At 38.8% G+C, this 16,186-nt stretch overlaps 3 protein-coding genes across 4 annotated transcripts in view; 2 read left to right on the forward strand and 1 right to left on the reverse strand.

Annotated features, from left to right (window-relative positions):
- Nucleotides 1-298: 298 nt before the first annotated feature.
- On the forward strand, nucleotides 299-3,730 carry LOC143342628 (phosphatidylserine lipase ABHD16A). The gene is made up of 11 exons (XM_076766727.1): nucleotides 299-475; nucleotides 552-605; nucleotides 835-1,145; nucleotides 1,252-1,436; nucleotides 1,506-1,620; nucleotides 1,705-1,840; nucleotides 2,078-2,242; nucleotides 2,538-2,665; nucleotides 2,737-2,933; nucleotides 3,016-3,167; nucleotides 3,243-3,730. The coding sequence occupies exons 1-11, from the start codon at nucleotides 386-388 to the stop codon at nucleotides 3,342-3,344; spliced, it is 1,635 nt and encodes a 544-aa protein (XP_076622842.1). The 5' UTR covers nucleotides 299-385; the 3' UTR covers nucleotides 3,345-3,730.
- Nucleotides 3,720-6,410, reverse strand: Rangap (Ran GTPase activating protein). The gene is made up of 5 exons (XM_076766717.1): nucleotides 6,017-6,410; nucleotides 5,462-5,881; nucleotides 4,566-5,377; nucleotides 4,272-4,499; nucleotides 3,720-4,210 (listed from the first exon to the last, which is right to left on the reverse strand). Exons 1-5 carry the CDS (start codon nucleotides 6,132-6,134, stop codon nucleotides 3,995-3,997), a joined length of 1,794 nt encoding a protein of 597 aa, XP_076622832.1. The 5' UTR covers nucleotides 6,135-6,410; the 3' UTR covers nucleotides 3,720-3,994.
- A 717-nt stretch (nucleotides 6,411-7,127) lies between these two features.
- Nucleotides 7,128-16,186, forward strand: part of Pkn (serine/threonine-protein kinase N) — a 39,235-nt gene continuing 30,176 nt past the window's right edge. For both annotated transcript variants that reach the window (XM_076766712.1, XM_076766713.1), the window contains exons 1-2: nucleotides 7,128-7,682; nucleotides 14,210-14,338. In XM_076766712.1, the coding sequence (XP_076622827.1) occupies nucleotides 7,659-7,682; nucleotides 14,210-14,338 (153 nt within the window). In that variant the 5' untranslated portion in view covers nucleotides 7,128-7,658. The remainder of the gene's footprint in view (nucleotides 7,683-14,209; nucleotides 14,339-16,186) is intronic.

Raw genomic sequence — 16,186 nt, forward strand, 5'->3', positions numbered from 1 at the left:
ATATTTGAAATTACATTAAAAATTACAATTGTTCACAGTCGATTGAACGAATAGCGAATATTTCTTGTCAAGAAAGTACTCGTTATGAGTTTAATAAATGTGACAAAAGCACGCATAACGACTTCAAGTAAAAAGTCAATTGATAATTCTATTAAATATATGCTGCGTTTACTTTATTTCGAATTATAATAAAAATGCAGTGAACCTTGTTTTTTTTATAATCTATAATTATGCATAGGTTTTTATCGAATTCATCGCCTATCGTAGTAACTTATTTTTACATGTCATCTGCAAGATCTGCTATTCTGCTAAGTCGCTCTTGTCAGTATTTTGCATTGGTAATTTGGATCGTGGATTCGATCGAAGTATACGAAACAAGTCCGAAATGTCGTTGATTAGTACACTTTGGAAGTGTGCATTCAGCCCTCGGCTTTTCAAGATTTACGAGATAACGCGGATCGGTCATTTGATAGATGTAAGTTCGAACAGCTTAGTAATCTAACAAAAGTAGTGCCTTTTAGGTTATATCTGTTTTGATGTACATGTTTCAGAAATCGTACGAGCCTAAAAGCTTAGAACGATGGGGCGATCAAATCGTAATTTGCGTGAGTGTTTAAAAGTTATCGAAAAACTACAACAACTCTTAAAAGTATCGTCACTGTGTCATTAGAAATGGACGATTTCGATTGTGCATTACGAGTTTAATTTGTCTTCAATTTGTATTTAGTAGTAACGAGAGTCATTTGTAGAGCAAAATGTTCCAATGAATGTTGATATGATGAATTAGAAATAATAATTGTAAATGTTTATATTAACAAATTTATTTGTTTTAAGTTCGCAGCAATCTGGACTATTAGTTTATACACAACACCACTTGTTGCTACTGTCTTCTATCAGCGTGGTAGTTGCTTGGTAGACAATGTATACTTCTTGGGTAAAGTAGCAGCTGGTGCCAGTGTAATTTTACTGGCATCTCTAGCTGCGCGCAGTTACTCAAGAGCAAGCAATCCTACGTATTTGAAATTTTTGAAGACATTAAACGATGCAACTATGCACTATAATGCAGAAACAAAACAAGAACTTCATAAATATGAGTTTGAATTCTGGGCATGGCCAATAGATTTTAAGATAACCGATGTAGAAGGGTATGTCACTGTTATTGCAAGATTTACAGTAACTTAAATGACCACAGCCACTTAAGTGGGCACTATTTTATTTATAATTCAATACTCGTTTATTTTGTATTTGCAGAGATAAGCCCAGGGAGAAGCTAACGTTAGAAAAAATTGCAGCATCTAGTGGTCGTGTAAAAAGGCAAACTAGTAAAGAATTTATATTCACAATGCCTTGTAAATTATTATCGTGCATTGTAGCTCACACATTTGCTATTAACATGATATATCCTGGAGGTATATCAATTATTAACTGGACATTTCGTAAGTTAGATGATTCGTCATAATTTATATTATATTATCACTTTATAATGTAATATGTTATTATCATAGGCTCTACACTTTTGAAAGGAAGGACAGATCTAATAAAGCGAGGAGGAGAAAGATACAAACTGTTGACTGTGGATAATAATCAAATCGACACTATATTCGTTGACCGACGTAACAAGTAATGTAAACGTTAATAATATTTTTCCGCTGCATTAATTTCAAACCAAATTATTCTTACGTAATTTTTCGTTTGTTTCCATAGGACAACAGAAGGAAATATATTAGTCATTACGTGCGAAGGAAACTGCGGCTTTTACGAAACTGGTACTATATCGATTCCATTGTACAAGGGATATTCTGTATTGGGTTGGAATCATCCAAGCTTTGGTGGCAGTACTGTAAGTATTATTTTTGCAAATAAACTATTTTTAGTACATTTATGGTAACGTTTCCGATGAGAAGAATTGCTGTTACTCTTAGAAATTCAGTATTGCAAAGATGAAATTTTGACAATGTTGCAGTTAATAACAGTCGTATATCTATGTTAAATATAATTGGAGTAATAGCAAGACTTTTTCTTCGGTCAAGCTATGATTATAAAATGATAACAGTAAGACATGAAAATGACTACAAAGGGTGCCCCGTATCCTCTCCAAGAAGAGAATGCTATCGATTGTGTAATGCGTTTTGCAATCGATCAGTTAATGTTTTCTGAGGAACAAATAATCCTTTATGGTTGGAGCATTGGTGGATATACTGCTACCTGGGCTGCTATGAACTATCCTTCTATTCAAAGTCTAGTAAGGTTTTCTTTCATTTAATCATAAATATTATATATATTGCGGGGTCCATCGCTTCCTTTACTCGCCGCCAGGGGGGACCGTTCCTCTCGCAAGCACTCGATCGACCTTCCATCTGCATATATACAATCCTCAACCGACTCTCAATGTCGGATGAGTCCCTTTTATTCTGTCCCTTTCTTTCCCATCTAATCCATAGGACCCCCAAAATATTTTACAAGTCCATATGAATGCAAATAATTTTACACAGAACATTTATAAAAACAAAAATGTTTAAAATTAACGCATTTTCTAGGTATTAGACGCTACGTTCGATGATGTACTTCCATTAGCTATTACGACAATGTCCTCGTGGTTAGAAGGTTTAGTTCGAAACGTTATCAAAGATTATTTCAATTTGAATATTGCAGAGCAGTTAAACAGGTACAGATTAGCAAATGTTTTGTTCAGACCTTGTACATGAAAATAAGTTTGATCCTCAATCTTCTTGCCAGGTATAATGGTCCTATATTACTTATACGTAGAACAGAGGACGAAGTAATGTGTATCCCTAGTAACAATTTAGCAGGAAATCGCGGTAATGTGTTACTGATCAAAATCTTGATAAGACGTTATCCGTACCTTTTCTCAGAAACTTCAGAATGCGGCGTACTTTTATCAAGATTTCTGTCTGCTCAGCCTTCTTCCAGGAGTAAGAGAACATTAACAAATATGCAATTCAAGAGTTGATTTTCCAATATTTCAATACAATAATACGTTCGAAATTTGTTCAGAATCAATAATGGAAGCAGTACAGGTCGACGAACGGCACTGCTTAAAATTAATTGCAAATGATATAGAAAAAAATAATGGTACCGTAACTTATCCCTCGACTCTCGGGCAAGACTGTGATTCTAAAACCAAACAACAGCTTATTCTATTCCTTGTACGTACATACATCTAAGAAGTGAAATTTAATTTTTAACGAATATTTGTTTTTTTATATATATTTTTATTTTAGGCGACAATGTACATGAAAGATCAACCGTCAACGCACTGTGCACCATTAGCGGTAGATTTATTCAATCCAGGTTGGGACTCGGCATCTGCGATAAAACAATGAAAGAGAAATTTCATGATATTGTAATTGACCAATTACTAGGAGCTTCGTTCAATTCTTATTTTTACGGTAGGAGAAATTTTCCAATAGTCATAATAATTTTTGATGCATTTGATGTTGGGTTCTATATATAAGCGTTATTTATTTTATACAAATTTCAGTCTATTTTTCATATTCCAAATTCATAAAAATACAAAATTTAAATATGATTTTTATATTCACGCTCTAGTCTAGTGCAATCTTGGTACATGTTATTTGGAAACTAAATGTATCTTCAATAACAAAGAAAAGTACAGTATACGCATTGCAATACGATCGTACGTTTATGATCGAAACTTTTTTTAAAATGTAATGCAATAAACGTGGCATTCAACGGTATATGAATAAAACATTTTTATTTTTTAAATGTTTATAATTAATTAAAATCTATTAATTTAGGAAGTTTTTTAGAAATTGTTGTAAAGTACAAAATTCGCACTAAACTCTTAACAATTAATAATCTGTATACACTGCATGCTACGTAATCTTTCTTATTCTTTGTAAGGTTGTATAAAATACATACAATTACATGCGAAATATTTAAAAATAAATAGATGTATATCTTATATTGATCATCAGTAAATCAATTATACACATATATATCTTAATATTTATTATGTACTTTGCATACGATTTAAAATAGCTCTAAGAGAATCTTTTGAATCCTGACACGAATCTACAACTTTTCTACTTTTTACTGGTTTTTCTAAAAAGATTTTTAACGTATCTCGTGTTTCCGCTAAAAAGTAATCTTGTTGAGCAACTTGTTCTAATGCTTTAAAACAACCTTCTAAATTCCAAACAATCTTTCCAGTACGTTTATCTTCACTCTGAAATACAATCACGTATTAGTATTTGCCGTACATAGACTAATTACTTTAAGATATTTACTTTTATTAAACCTAAGTTGACTAGCAGGGCATTGTTCCAAATCGAAATCTCATCATTTTCCACTGCAAAGGAACACAGCTTCGAATATAACGCATCCGTAAGGGTTTGAGCTTTCATTCTTACATTAATATCACTACATGCACATTTTGCAGACACCTTCATAATTATTTTTGTAAATTCTTCAACGAATTTTAGCTCTGACGATGTGTCAGCATTTTTCGATAAATCCTATAATACAAAAGAGTATTTAAATATCATAAAATGCTATTGCAATATTTAATTATATTCACTTACTTTAGCATGATCTACGAAATCTTGAACGACGTCACCTTGCAATAATAATAATTTTTCGTCCGCCGGTGACGACAGAAACTGCGAAACAGTCACTTTCAGTGTTGAAGTGCTGTCTGGAATTTTATCACCATTATGCTCAGTTGTATCTTCATTGTCTTCTTCGTTTTCTTTCCTTTCACTCTCGCTTTCACTATCCTCTACCTTGTCTTTCTCCTCGTCTTCCGAACCATGATCTTCACTTTCATCGTCGCTATCATTGTCGCTTAATATACTCAACGATTCAATTTTTTCAGAGGCTGTGAGCAAGTCGCGCAAAATATCGCGACCCTCGCTCCCGAAAACATTTCCGTCCAATTTCAGTTTCGTTAGGTGTTTTTTGTCAGCCATCGCGATTGCTATGGGTTTGGCACCGCTTATGTGGATTTCATTGTAACTCAAATTGACTTCCGTGAGCGACGGATGATTACCTTTGATACCTAACGCTTCCGCCAAAATTATGCTACCTTCTGTCCTGAGAAGGCAATCTCCGAGATTAAATTCTTCTAAACTTCGGAAATTTGGTAGTGCTTTGGCAAGAGCTTGAGCTCCTCTAGTTCCGACTATATTATCATTCAGATTTAAAATTCTTAATCCACGGTTAGTAGATAATCCGTTAGCGATTGCTGTTATGCCTTGATAATATATACCGTTCTGAGGCATAACAACTTCTTCTAAACTATTCAATTTCTGGAAAACCGACGCCAACGCTTTCGCGCCCTCGTTTTCGAGTCTGTTTCTTCCCGCGACAAATACTTTCAACGCTAAGGGTGTGCCTGCAAAAAAGAAAACTTGTAAATAAACAACAAAGCCATTGAAATCAGCAAGATTGGTATTACTTGAAATAAACAAAATCTTACCTGCTTTTAAACTATTGCTATAGCAATCTAACAATGCATTTGCTAACATTTTGCCACCCGATATTCCAAGTCCGTTGTTATTCAATCTTAATTCGTGAAGAGTGTAACAAGAACTAGAGGTTAAAAAATTAGCCAATGCTTCGATACCGATTGGACCCAAAGCATTGTCGCTGAAGTCAAGCTCGATAAGACGCGTACCGGCAATGCTCAAAGCATTGCCAAGATATTTAATTGCATTTGGTATTTCCGATTTTAAACGACCAGTGAACATGTCTTTCCAAAGGGCACGTTTTAAATCAGCACCTTTTTCTTCCAACGCTTTGGCTATAGCCTTGGCAGCCTCTGGCCCTAAAGTATTTCCTTCCAAATCCAAGTATTCCAAATTGGGGCATTCTTTGATCGCTTTTACCACTTCCAATACTGTTAAAATGATAAAGGGCTTAATGTTCCGTTTAAATAACCTTCACATTTTTCGCAATTATACTATTCACTTCGAAACACAATGTCAGCTAACGTACGTTAAAACAAAAACTAATTTTCATTCGGATAACTTACCGTCTTCTTCAGAATCGAGCTTCAGCGATTTTTTTGCAAAAGAGACACCGGTATCGGTAGAAGTTTGCGTAATTTCTTTTAACTGATTTTCCAGCAAGCTTAAATTAAACGAAGTCATAGTTCGTTCTGCTTATATTTGATCAAACTTCGTAAAAGCGAACCCTTTCCTAATATTGTTTTGCCGTTTACGATTTTGGTCAATCGATACTATAAATTTTTATCGATAGTTTCAACAAATAACGGCCAAACACGAAACTCATTCGGATTATTGATACGACAAAACCGCGTCATGCACGCGTTACGATCGAGGCGGGAAAAATCTACCAACTGTTGAAAAAAATATTAATTTCATTTATATCACAGTCGTGGCTACGAGAGTCCAATTTTACGCTGGATAGACATAGATGCACAAATGTTGTTAATTTTTTCTATCGAGTGCAAAATCAGACTCGCTATTTTACTGTTTTTTGTTTAGCATGGTTACTACTGGAGTCAGTTCTGATTATTCATATTTATTTATATATTGCATATTGCGATATTACAAATATCGTATCTATCGTATTCTAAGTTTCGTTGTATAAAAAATTGTTGTGACCAATTAATTGTCATTGTCGATCGTTCACTGGATTTGTGTAGGCACAACAAACGAGAAGTCACCAAATCTTACATTTTTTAGCCAATCAGTACGCCTCTATCTAGTTATCATGCAGTTAAAGTGTTACATGACGTTACATAAATTTTATGCTAGGTTACCAGAAGTTACCAGTGCAGTAAATAAACGGATTATGCTTTATTAAATACGTATGTATCTAGGAAATACAATTTCAGTACTACTCGGGTTGTAAACATTCTTTATTAGAAATGACATTATACATTTTTTAACTTCACCGTTTCAAATCGAATAGATCGCTCCAAAGCTACTGTTATTTTATGAAACACCAAGTAATCGTTTACATATTTCCAAAAAAAATTCATCATGATCTTACAACAAATTAACGATAAAAAGAGATCAAGTACTGTCTTTTTATCGTTCTAATTACACTTATCATTGCATGTAGATTTCTTTACAAGGTTTATTCGATGTTTTAAGCGAAACAGTTTGAAGTGACAGTAACTGGTTAGATGGCAGCAAATGTATCCTTTATCCTATTTTTACAAGGTGCAGTATACCACGAACGTTTGCTAATTCTTCAAGTTCCATCGGAATCGACCAATGGACGATGGCCGTTTCATCGAGGTGTCGTGTACGCGACGTCGTGAACGCACCTTTAGCGATAGCGTTAAAGGTACAGTGCGCGCGCCTTTCGGCCACGATTGGCCCGGTACTCGCCGTCAGTCCGGTCAGTCTTCAGTCTGGTGCGGTGGAATGCGCTTCTGTATGCGTTTCGTTCGCCAGCCGCGCGTCTTTCATTCATACATCTCTCTGTGGTAGTAAGTTCGTGTCGCTTCCCGTTCGCAGTTTTACTTGGAAACGTCCCGCGGACGGTACTGGACGTGCGCGGCGGTACGCGAAATGCGGTCACTCGCAGCCAGCACGTCGGTGCAGCGCGCATTACGCGTGTAAACACAATGGACATCGTCGTCCCATGCACAAAGGACGGATAGAAAGCAGTGAGTGAGTGAGTGGAGTATAGTGTCCAAGATGGCGGAATCAAGCTATTATCAGGTGAGTCGCAGGTCCATCCACGCTCTCTTTACGAACTTGTGCGTGTTAGTCGCCGCCCGACCGATCATTCCAGCCGCCATAATAAAAGATCGCTCTGGCCGTGATTCGGTCGCTACGTATCCCTCCCTTTTCCCTGCAACGCACCTGCACTTGTCTTCCGTCGACCTCGGGGAAGTGTTTCCCAAAGGCGACGACGATCACCGATCCCTACGTAGATCGCTGCTATCAAATGCCTGAACCCGGTCTACGTTAAACGAGGCGTGACGGGCACCGCGCACCTGATATCTGTTCGATTCGTTCAACGTGCACCCGAGAACTTTCCAAACAGCCCCTGGTGGCACCTGTTTCTGTCGACAAGTGGTATTTCATGACATTACGGGAACAGCCGCCGCGTTTGTCAAACCGTGCACGAGCAACGGTCGAAGGATCATTCTGACAGGAGCCTGATCGTACAGTTCCATTGCAGCACAGACAGCGCTGGCTCAACGCCGCGATCGAATCTCCGCACCCGACGATTACCGGTTCGTGTTTTGAACTCGTCTCGCGACACGCGAATACGCGTAATCCCTTTCGTTCGACCGCGATAGAGATTTCGGATCGCGTTAATGCAGCCATGATCGTCACCGTGCGCGTCCGATTGTCCAACTTCGCCCCGATATACGCCACCGTCGCGATTCGCTAACAGATGCTTCGCGCTGTGCGTAACCCAAAAATAAAATGGTACACGTAGGTTAGCCTCCCCGCGCCTCGTACTTGCTAATCCCCGAATTCTATTTTCCTGCTGCGATTAATCATAACAGCATAGGGGGCTATGATTAGAATTTTTGAGGAGCCGTAAATTTTCCATCAACGATATATCGTTCGCGCGCAAAGTCGCGCGAACTAACCTCCAATCCCTCTCGTTTCCATCGACACGATCGACGCGCGCGTTTCGACGATAAACGTTACGATCTTCTTGGATTTATACAGCGCTGTCTTTATAAAGCGTAGAGAGTTTTATTCGATGTTTTTATTTATTTTTTTTTTTTAAGTCTGAACGTTTCGAGCGATCGTAGGGACTCGATATCGTCGATAGGTACATGTACACGCTTCCGGTCACGGAGATTTTCATGTCTTTGTTATAGTAATGTTCGCGACGAGTGTTGACCCCTCGGGATTATTATGCATGGCACACATATTACGGAATGCATGAAAATAGCTCATGCGTCAGTGTGTCAAACGCACACAGCGGCCGTGCATATATTCGCTTGGGGTTCGTTGCTTCTTTAAATCGTTCTCCACCCACCGCGGCCCGGCTTCTGCTCCGCTCGGGAACGTTTCACGGGCTGTTACGAAAACTACAGTCGCCGCGAACTTCGAGCCAGCGGAGTCTCGCGTCGCTAAACGCAAAACCCTGGGAACTGTGTCGGATACGATCGGGCCTTGGTCGGAGAATTCATCGGAACTTCTTGATCCGTTGGTCTGCCAAGTAAAATAACGCTAATTGCACGGAGCAGGCAGGAATTTCCCAGGAATATTTAGAATAGCGTTAAATGTCCGGTAGACTGTTTGACGTAAGTTGTAAATATTGCACGCAGTTCGAACGTGGCGATCAATTGGTTTTATATCGGCTAACAAGCACGGACCGCCAACAACTGACGCGTTCCAAAAATTGTACGTTCCCAGAAACGGAATACCTGAGAACTTAATCATATTGTTATTTTTACTTTCCATCCTTATAAGTCGACGGTAAAAAATTTTGTTCGCTGCTATAAATTACCAAGTGTCGCAAATCGACACTTTTTTTAATTTGTTCAGGTGTAAAGCAACATTACTAAAACTAATGTCTTGTATGGGATATAGAACGCGTTGAACGCGGTGTATAGGAAAGTGAAAATTCCGCTCTGCTTTGCTTTGTGACTTTAAACTCGATTGAAAAACAACGAAGCTGTTCGAGGCATATATAAATAACGTAACATAAATAAAACATAACTGGTTATGCTGCAATGCTACAGCGAGTTCAATGTGCCTGTTTTTATCAATTTAAACATTTCTCTATTCTCGCGAGATAATATTTAATGTTACTGGTAAGATAGTTCGACGATTTTCGTTTTAAGCCTAATCTTTATGCCCATCTCATACCGTCGATCCAATGGTGGGAATGTGTCATATGGTAAATTTGTATAGCAACGACCCAGATTTCGATCAAAACACTAAATTCTATTTTTAACCATCGTTCCATAGATTATTGTTAAACGAAACAAATTATAGAATATTGACATTTGGTTATTGAAACGTGTTCGTCGTTTTTATTTTATTTTTATACGCAAATTGTACAAGGTGGGGAAAAAAGTGTTCAGACAACACTTCTTTAATCCCTTAAAAATCACTGTTTAAATCTGATCGTTTAAGGGATGAAAATGATAGTTTTAATTAACAAAAAAAAACTATACCCTATACAGGGTGCTCAGCTAACCATGGGAAAAATTTTAATGGGTGATTCTAGAGACCAAAATAAGACGAAAATCAAGAATATCAATTTGTTGATGGAGGCTTCGTTAAAAAGTTATTAACAATTAAATTTAAAAATTTCAAATCGTTCCGGAAAAATTATTTTCGGCTGCGGGGGTCAATTACAATCATTTTTGGCGGATAAACATACCCCCGAAATCCTACCCATTTTCTAGAAAAAAATTCGAGGTGTGAAATTTTTCGACGGGAAAAAAAAAATTTCAAATCGTTCTGGAAAAATTATTTTCGGATGTGGGGGTCAATTATAATCATTTTTGGCGGATAAACATACCCCCGAAATCCTACCCATTTTCTAAAAAAAAATTCGAGGTGTGGAATTTTTCGACGGGAAAAAAAAATTTCAAATCGTTCTGGAAAAATTATTTTCGGATGCAGGGGTCAATTACAATCATTTTTGGTCATTAGACGTACCCTCAAAATCCTACCGACTTTCGAGAAAAAAATTCGAGTAGGTGGACAGATTTTTCGACAAAATTAAAAAGTTTCAAATCGTTCTGGAAAAAATATTTTCGGATGTGGGGGTCAATTACAATCATTTTTTGTCATTACACATACCTCCGAAATCCTATCCATTTTTGAAAAAAAAATTCGAGTAGGTGGACAGATTTTTCGACAAAATTAAAAAGTTTCAAATCGTTCTGGAAAAAATATTTTCGGATGCAGGGGTCAATTACAATCATTTTTGGTCATTAGACGTACCCTCAAAATCCTACCAACTTCCGAGAAAAAAATTCGAGTAGGTGGACAGATTTTTTGACAAAATTAAAAAGTTTTAAATCGTTCTGGAAAAAATATTTTCGGTTTCAGGGGTCAAATACAATTATTTTTTGTCATTACACATACCCTCAAAATCCTACCGACTTTCGAGAAAAAAATTCGAGTAGGTGGACAGATTTTTCGACAAAATTAAAAAGTTTGAAATCGTTCTGGAAAAAATATTTTCGGTTTCAGGGGTCAAATACAATCATTTTTGGTCATTACACCTACCCTCAAAATCCTACGCATTTTCGAGAAAAAAATTCAGTACTGGCGAAACTTTAAATGTTAATAACTTTTTAATAAAGCCTCCATCAACAAATTGATATTCTTGATTTTCGTCTTATTTTGGCCTCTAGAATCCTCCATTAAAATTGTTCCCAGGGTTGGCCGAACATTTAACATTTGTTGAGTTTCCGGGATCGATCGATATGTATATTTCGTAAACGATAGTGAACGTGAACGTTTCACACCTTAAGGAAGTCGTAACACTTCTGCTCTCGGGAATCGGCGTTATCGCAGTGATAAGAGATAAAGCATCGGCGAAGTCTCTTCAGTCTTGCACGAGTGTTCAATTTCGAATGACACAACCGCGTTGAAAATATCATTGTTGTATGAAAGTTGAATAAGTGGCGATAAAATGGTGTTTCGTAGCGTCGCGTGCAGGAATATAAAATTGTCCGCGAAGTAACACTTTTGTCGCAACAGGTGGCTACGAGGTACGAGCGAAGTTCTTAGCGTTGGATTGTGCTTGTTCGTTTGAATTGAACGATTACGATAAACAATCGTGTGCCCATGAAATATTGAATTATCTTGGTCGAGTTGTTTCGATCGTTAATTTTTGCTGAACCTTAATTGCGCGCGCTCTTTATCGGCAAGGTTATCAACATATCTACGAAAGTTGGTTATTGTTCGCGTTGAAAATGTGAAATTTGGTGCACGGTGGTCGTGAAAAATAACGAGGAATCTCGAACGCGTTATTTATAACGTCGCCATAGCGAAGATTGAACAATGTCGTTTATTCCTGTACAGAAGAAGGCGAAGAAGTCGATTTTGTGTCGACACTTGTCTATGCCGAATTTATGTAAATCGAAATATCTTTGGAATTGCGTTGCACCGTGTACGGTACGTTGTTGATATTAATTTATCATTTTAATAATACACAGGCTCGATTGCAGCTTAATTTTCACGTTTAATCATCAAAAATTACCGCGTTACGAAACATTTGAGGAATCAGAATACAAAGTTCAAAACGTCAGGTTTTAGATTTGATCGATAAATGGAACGAGATATCGTCGTAGATTAGACTCGATTGCTAATCGTTGTGAGTCGATACACGATCGAATGCAAATAAATATTTAGCTCTCGAGCGGATGCAATTATTTCTTGGTTTTTTACATTCGTCAGAATATATTAACGAATCGTTTAACGATATATGTAGAAGGATCGATTTGAATATTATAATTTGAAAAATGTGTAATATACGAGGTGAATGACTCAATCTTCGACGTATTTGTTAACGATCGTTGCTACGAAAAATTATTTATTGTCAGAGATGATTACTCATTGAATGAATCATCGTTTCGATCTGTATGACCAATTCTAGGCCATTTTTTTTAATTCGATTATCAGCGCAACGAACTTCAGTTTCGATCGATGTATTATAATATATTATATTCATTCTATAATTAAAATTTGTTCTTGAAAATTATTGCGTAGATGTGTATTTTATCGATTGATTCGAATTTTGTTCGATAATGTTTCTTGTATCGATTCGAAATTCGAGCATTCGATCCACTCCGATGTACAAGCAGCACGATGGCGCGATTAAGTTAATTGATCGTGTATTTTGATCAAGGTCAACTAGGGACCAAACGATTCGAATGTCGATCGATTAGCCGTATTTAATAGCTCGATAGAAAATATCGGGTAATGTTACTGGGAACGTTAAGATCGATATTTTCTCGTAGGGGTACAATTTTTATAACTACGGTCGAATGAGTCGACAGCCGTGTGTACATCCGCACTGCGCGCCAGACAATTTCCGGCGGTGTCCGAGGTGTGTATTCTTCGCCGTTTTCCTCTCAAATTACAAGCATTCGTTACCGAGGTTCTCGGAAGAATTCAAACGTCAATCCCAATTTGAAACCGCGCGGAAATAAAATTGCAAACCCGATTTAATGGATGATTATTCGGTACAGTAATATCGATAAATAGCGTTCGAAGGAATTTAGAACAGACACATCTACCGAGACATCGAACATATTGCAAAGCGTCGTTGAAACATTTTTATCTGAAAGAAATATCGATGTATCAAAATGGCGGGCACAATCTCCCGACCCTAACCTCATCGAGATGTGGATCGACGTGGAAAAGTACGCGCAGCAGCCGAAACCGAAAAATATAGAATTGCACAAGTTCGTACAAGATTAATGAATTCCACAACAAAACAGCGTTATCGAAAGATAGCAGATTCTATGAAATTTAATAGCGAAAACGAAAGAGTCGCGATGTTTCGTTCGAACGTCGATCGTTGCGAACGTGACCCTAACGTTGGGTTAGTTCGTGGAAAAAGTGAGGTTAGGACCCACTTGCGTACGTCGTCGCGTCACTGGCCGATATAGTTTTTCTTAAAAATCCATTATTCAGACTGTTGGAATAGGTAGGGTTATGGAACGTATGATATAATCGAAACAACAATAATTAATGGTAGAATTATTGTACTTTTTATTAACCAGTTAGCTGTGGCGCCCTCTTTTGAGAGCGCGCACCTATATGTGTCGCGAAAATCGAGTATACTCGTCAATCGTAGAATAAGTGTCGCTGTTAAAATATCCTAAACATCTTGAAATTGGAGAATAAGTTTTATTTTTCACAAAAATTACAATTCAAATAGCCAATGGTCACTAGTTTTTACGCGTGACGAGTATACTCGTCACGACACAAAATCCTGCCACTTATCCATGACGAGTATATCTTAGAGTTCCGTACCGTTCTCTAAGAGATCTGTTACTGGACTGTGACTTCACCCGCAGAAGAAAGGCGAGAGTGAAGCGCAGTTCGCCCCAGCGACGAACTCTTATCTTCGCGTAATAAGTACCATGAGTTCGTAGAACCCATGGCCAAAACTAAAAGGGAACTCCAGACATGTAGAATCGTCACTGGAGATGATTTTTGTAACGTAGCAAGACGGTTAGGAAATCCAACACAACGTCGCGAGCGGTTGTTGGGTAATAATCGAATTCGGGAATCTGTTTCAGGGCGATTACATCAGGCACCCGGTTCTTTACGAACTGTCGAGCAAGTATGGAGTGGCTGGCAGTGACCAGGTGCCCTTGCCGGCTCGTCTCGACGAGCTCCGGGAGCACATACGCCGAGAAATACGTAAGGTATGTCGAGTTTCGCTTATCCTTCTTAGCTACACCTCTTCTCCGAAGCTCTCTTTTTTTCTTCGCGCACCGCATACACGGTAGCAGTAACTCGCACGAGCACGAGAGATCCCTCCGCGTTTGACGAGGAGAGGTGGAAACGTCGAGAGGGGAAGGGAGGGGAGGACGGTGAGTGTATATCCTTCCCTTCTTTCGTATCTCCTTGCTCTCCTCCGTGTTTCTCCTTTTTCGCCACTACGCGGCGAGGGACCGAGAGAGAAAGAGGTATATATCCGATATGTGTCAGACCACCGTCGATCCCGAGGCACGCCCGTTGAAAACCGGCACGGTCCACGTGACTAATGGATCCGGGGCAGAATTTATGGTCATTTCGGAGGGAAAAACGAACCCCCAATAAGATAACGAGTTACGGGGCCGCGACGCGCCATAACGCCGTTCGTCTTCTTCGCTCGGTCGATTGCGAATCGCTACACGATTTGTCCCAAAAGCGTCTGAAACTTTTTACTTTTTTTCTTCGTATCTCTCTTAACCGTTTCAGAGACATAGTTTCTCCCAGTTGCATAGGATTATTATATTTGAGGGGGGGCTCCCCCAGACACGCCAGGAAGCTCGGCGTTGAGCGAAACGCGCGGAGTAACCTGATCCGGGCTCAAATATCGACGAGACGATGCAAACATAGTAAACTATTATTTTTATTCGCTGTTCTTTTCTACGTTCCGGCGAGATACGAAGCCGTAATTAAACGAAAATACCCGATGAAATAATTGTCAGACTTTCTGTTTTTCGAAATCTTTTTTCCTTATTTTTATTATTGATTTAGCATTGAAAGTGCAATACGTCGATTATCTTGCGATAATTTGGCCCAGCTAGAATCGGAATTTTCATCGCCGTGCGACACGTTGCGTTCGGTAATTAATCATCGAAGAAGGAGGATATTGTTCGAGTCGGAGTACCGAGAGTCGAGCCGATACAGAAAGGAACTCGAGGGTGGTCTGAAATACTTCCACGAGTTGCGTGGAAACAAGTTTTATGTACGAAGCAACGTTCCCTTTTCTCTTCCACTCGCTCGGCTCTTTTTCCGTTTCGTTATTGCATCGTGACCTGTATTCGCACAATCTCGTTGAATCGAGCCCAGGCGAGGCAAAAGTGTAATTACACCCTTGCATCGTTATTATCGCTGGTCCGCATTGTATTATCCGTACTTAACGCGAGGCGATACACGAAAAGACGGTTGCGTGCAATTACTGGGGAAAAGATTGGCTTTCGTTTACGATTAATAATATTTTTTTCGAAATCGACGACCAGACGGGCGAGAGATTAGCCAAAAAAATTTTTATTCGTCGCTCGACTCTGGTCGCCGTGAACTCGTCGGTCCGTTCCGATCACCCGGTATCCCGAACGATATCGTAAACTATAAATCATACCCGACGAACGGAGTGAAATATTTCTCGAAACGATCTCATCTACGAAGCGGGTCGTCGTTTCATTAAACATCGCTCGCAAATATTATTCACGGCTCGAGCAGCGTGATTAGAAGGTACAGGCCTCTAACGGGTGTGTGCGCCCGTCGAGAGAAGTTATATAGCAAATATAATAGGCGGTAATAGAATGAAAGGATAGACCACCGGGGGCACGAGGCACAAGTATAATTTTACGTCTCATTTGCCGCGGGAGAGGAGCGGTTTCGAGCGACGTACGCGCTTGAGCGATTGATAGATCGATAACGATAATTGCGCGCGTCTGATATTCCGCGAAGCGAAATTCCGCTTCTGTCCTCCGTCTTGCGGGGGAGAATTTTCGCTCGGCGATTTTTCCGAAGGATTCGACAGGTTCGCCATGTTTGTTTTT

This window comes from Colletes latitarsis, chromosome 6, assembly GCF_051014445.1.
Source record: "Colletes latitarsis isolate SP2378_abdomen chromosome 6, iyColLati1, whole genome shotgun sequence".
Taxonomy (NCBI): Eukaryota; Metazoa; Arthropoda; class Insecta; order Hymenoptera; family Colletidae; genus Colletes; species Colletes latitarsis.

Excerpts from the sequence above, each read along its gene's own strand:
- LOC143342628 (XM_076766727.1), top strand. The coding sequence starts at position 386 with ATGTCGTTGATTAGTACACTTTGGAAGTGTGCATTCAGCCCTCGGCTT. Across the intron at positions 1,621-1,704 it reads TTCGTTGACCGACGTAACAA|GACAACAGAAGGAAATATAT; the intron begins GTAATGTAAACG and ends TTGTTTCCATAG. Across the intron at positions 1,841-2,077 it reads CAAGCTTTGGTGGCAGTACT|GGTGCCCCGTATCCTCTCCA; the intron begins GTAAGTATTATT and ends ATGACTACAAAG.
- Rangap (XM_076766717.1), bottom strand. The coding sequence starts at position 6,134 with ATGACTTCGTTTAATTTAAGCTTGCTGGAAAATCAGTTAAAAGAAATT. Across the intron at positions 5,378-5,461 it reads TAGCAATAGTTTAAAAGCAG|GCACACCCTTAGCGTTGAAA; the intron begins GTAAGATTTTGT and ends TCTTTTTTGCAG. Across the intron at positions 4,500-4,565 it reads ATTTCGTAGATCATGCTAAA|GATTTATCGAAAAATGCTGA; the intron begins GTAAGTGAATAT and ends TTTGTATTATAG.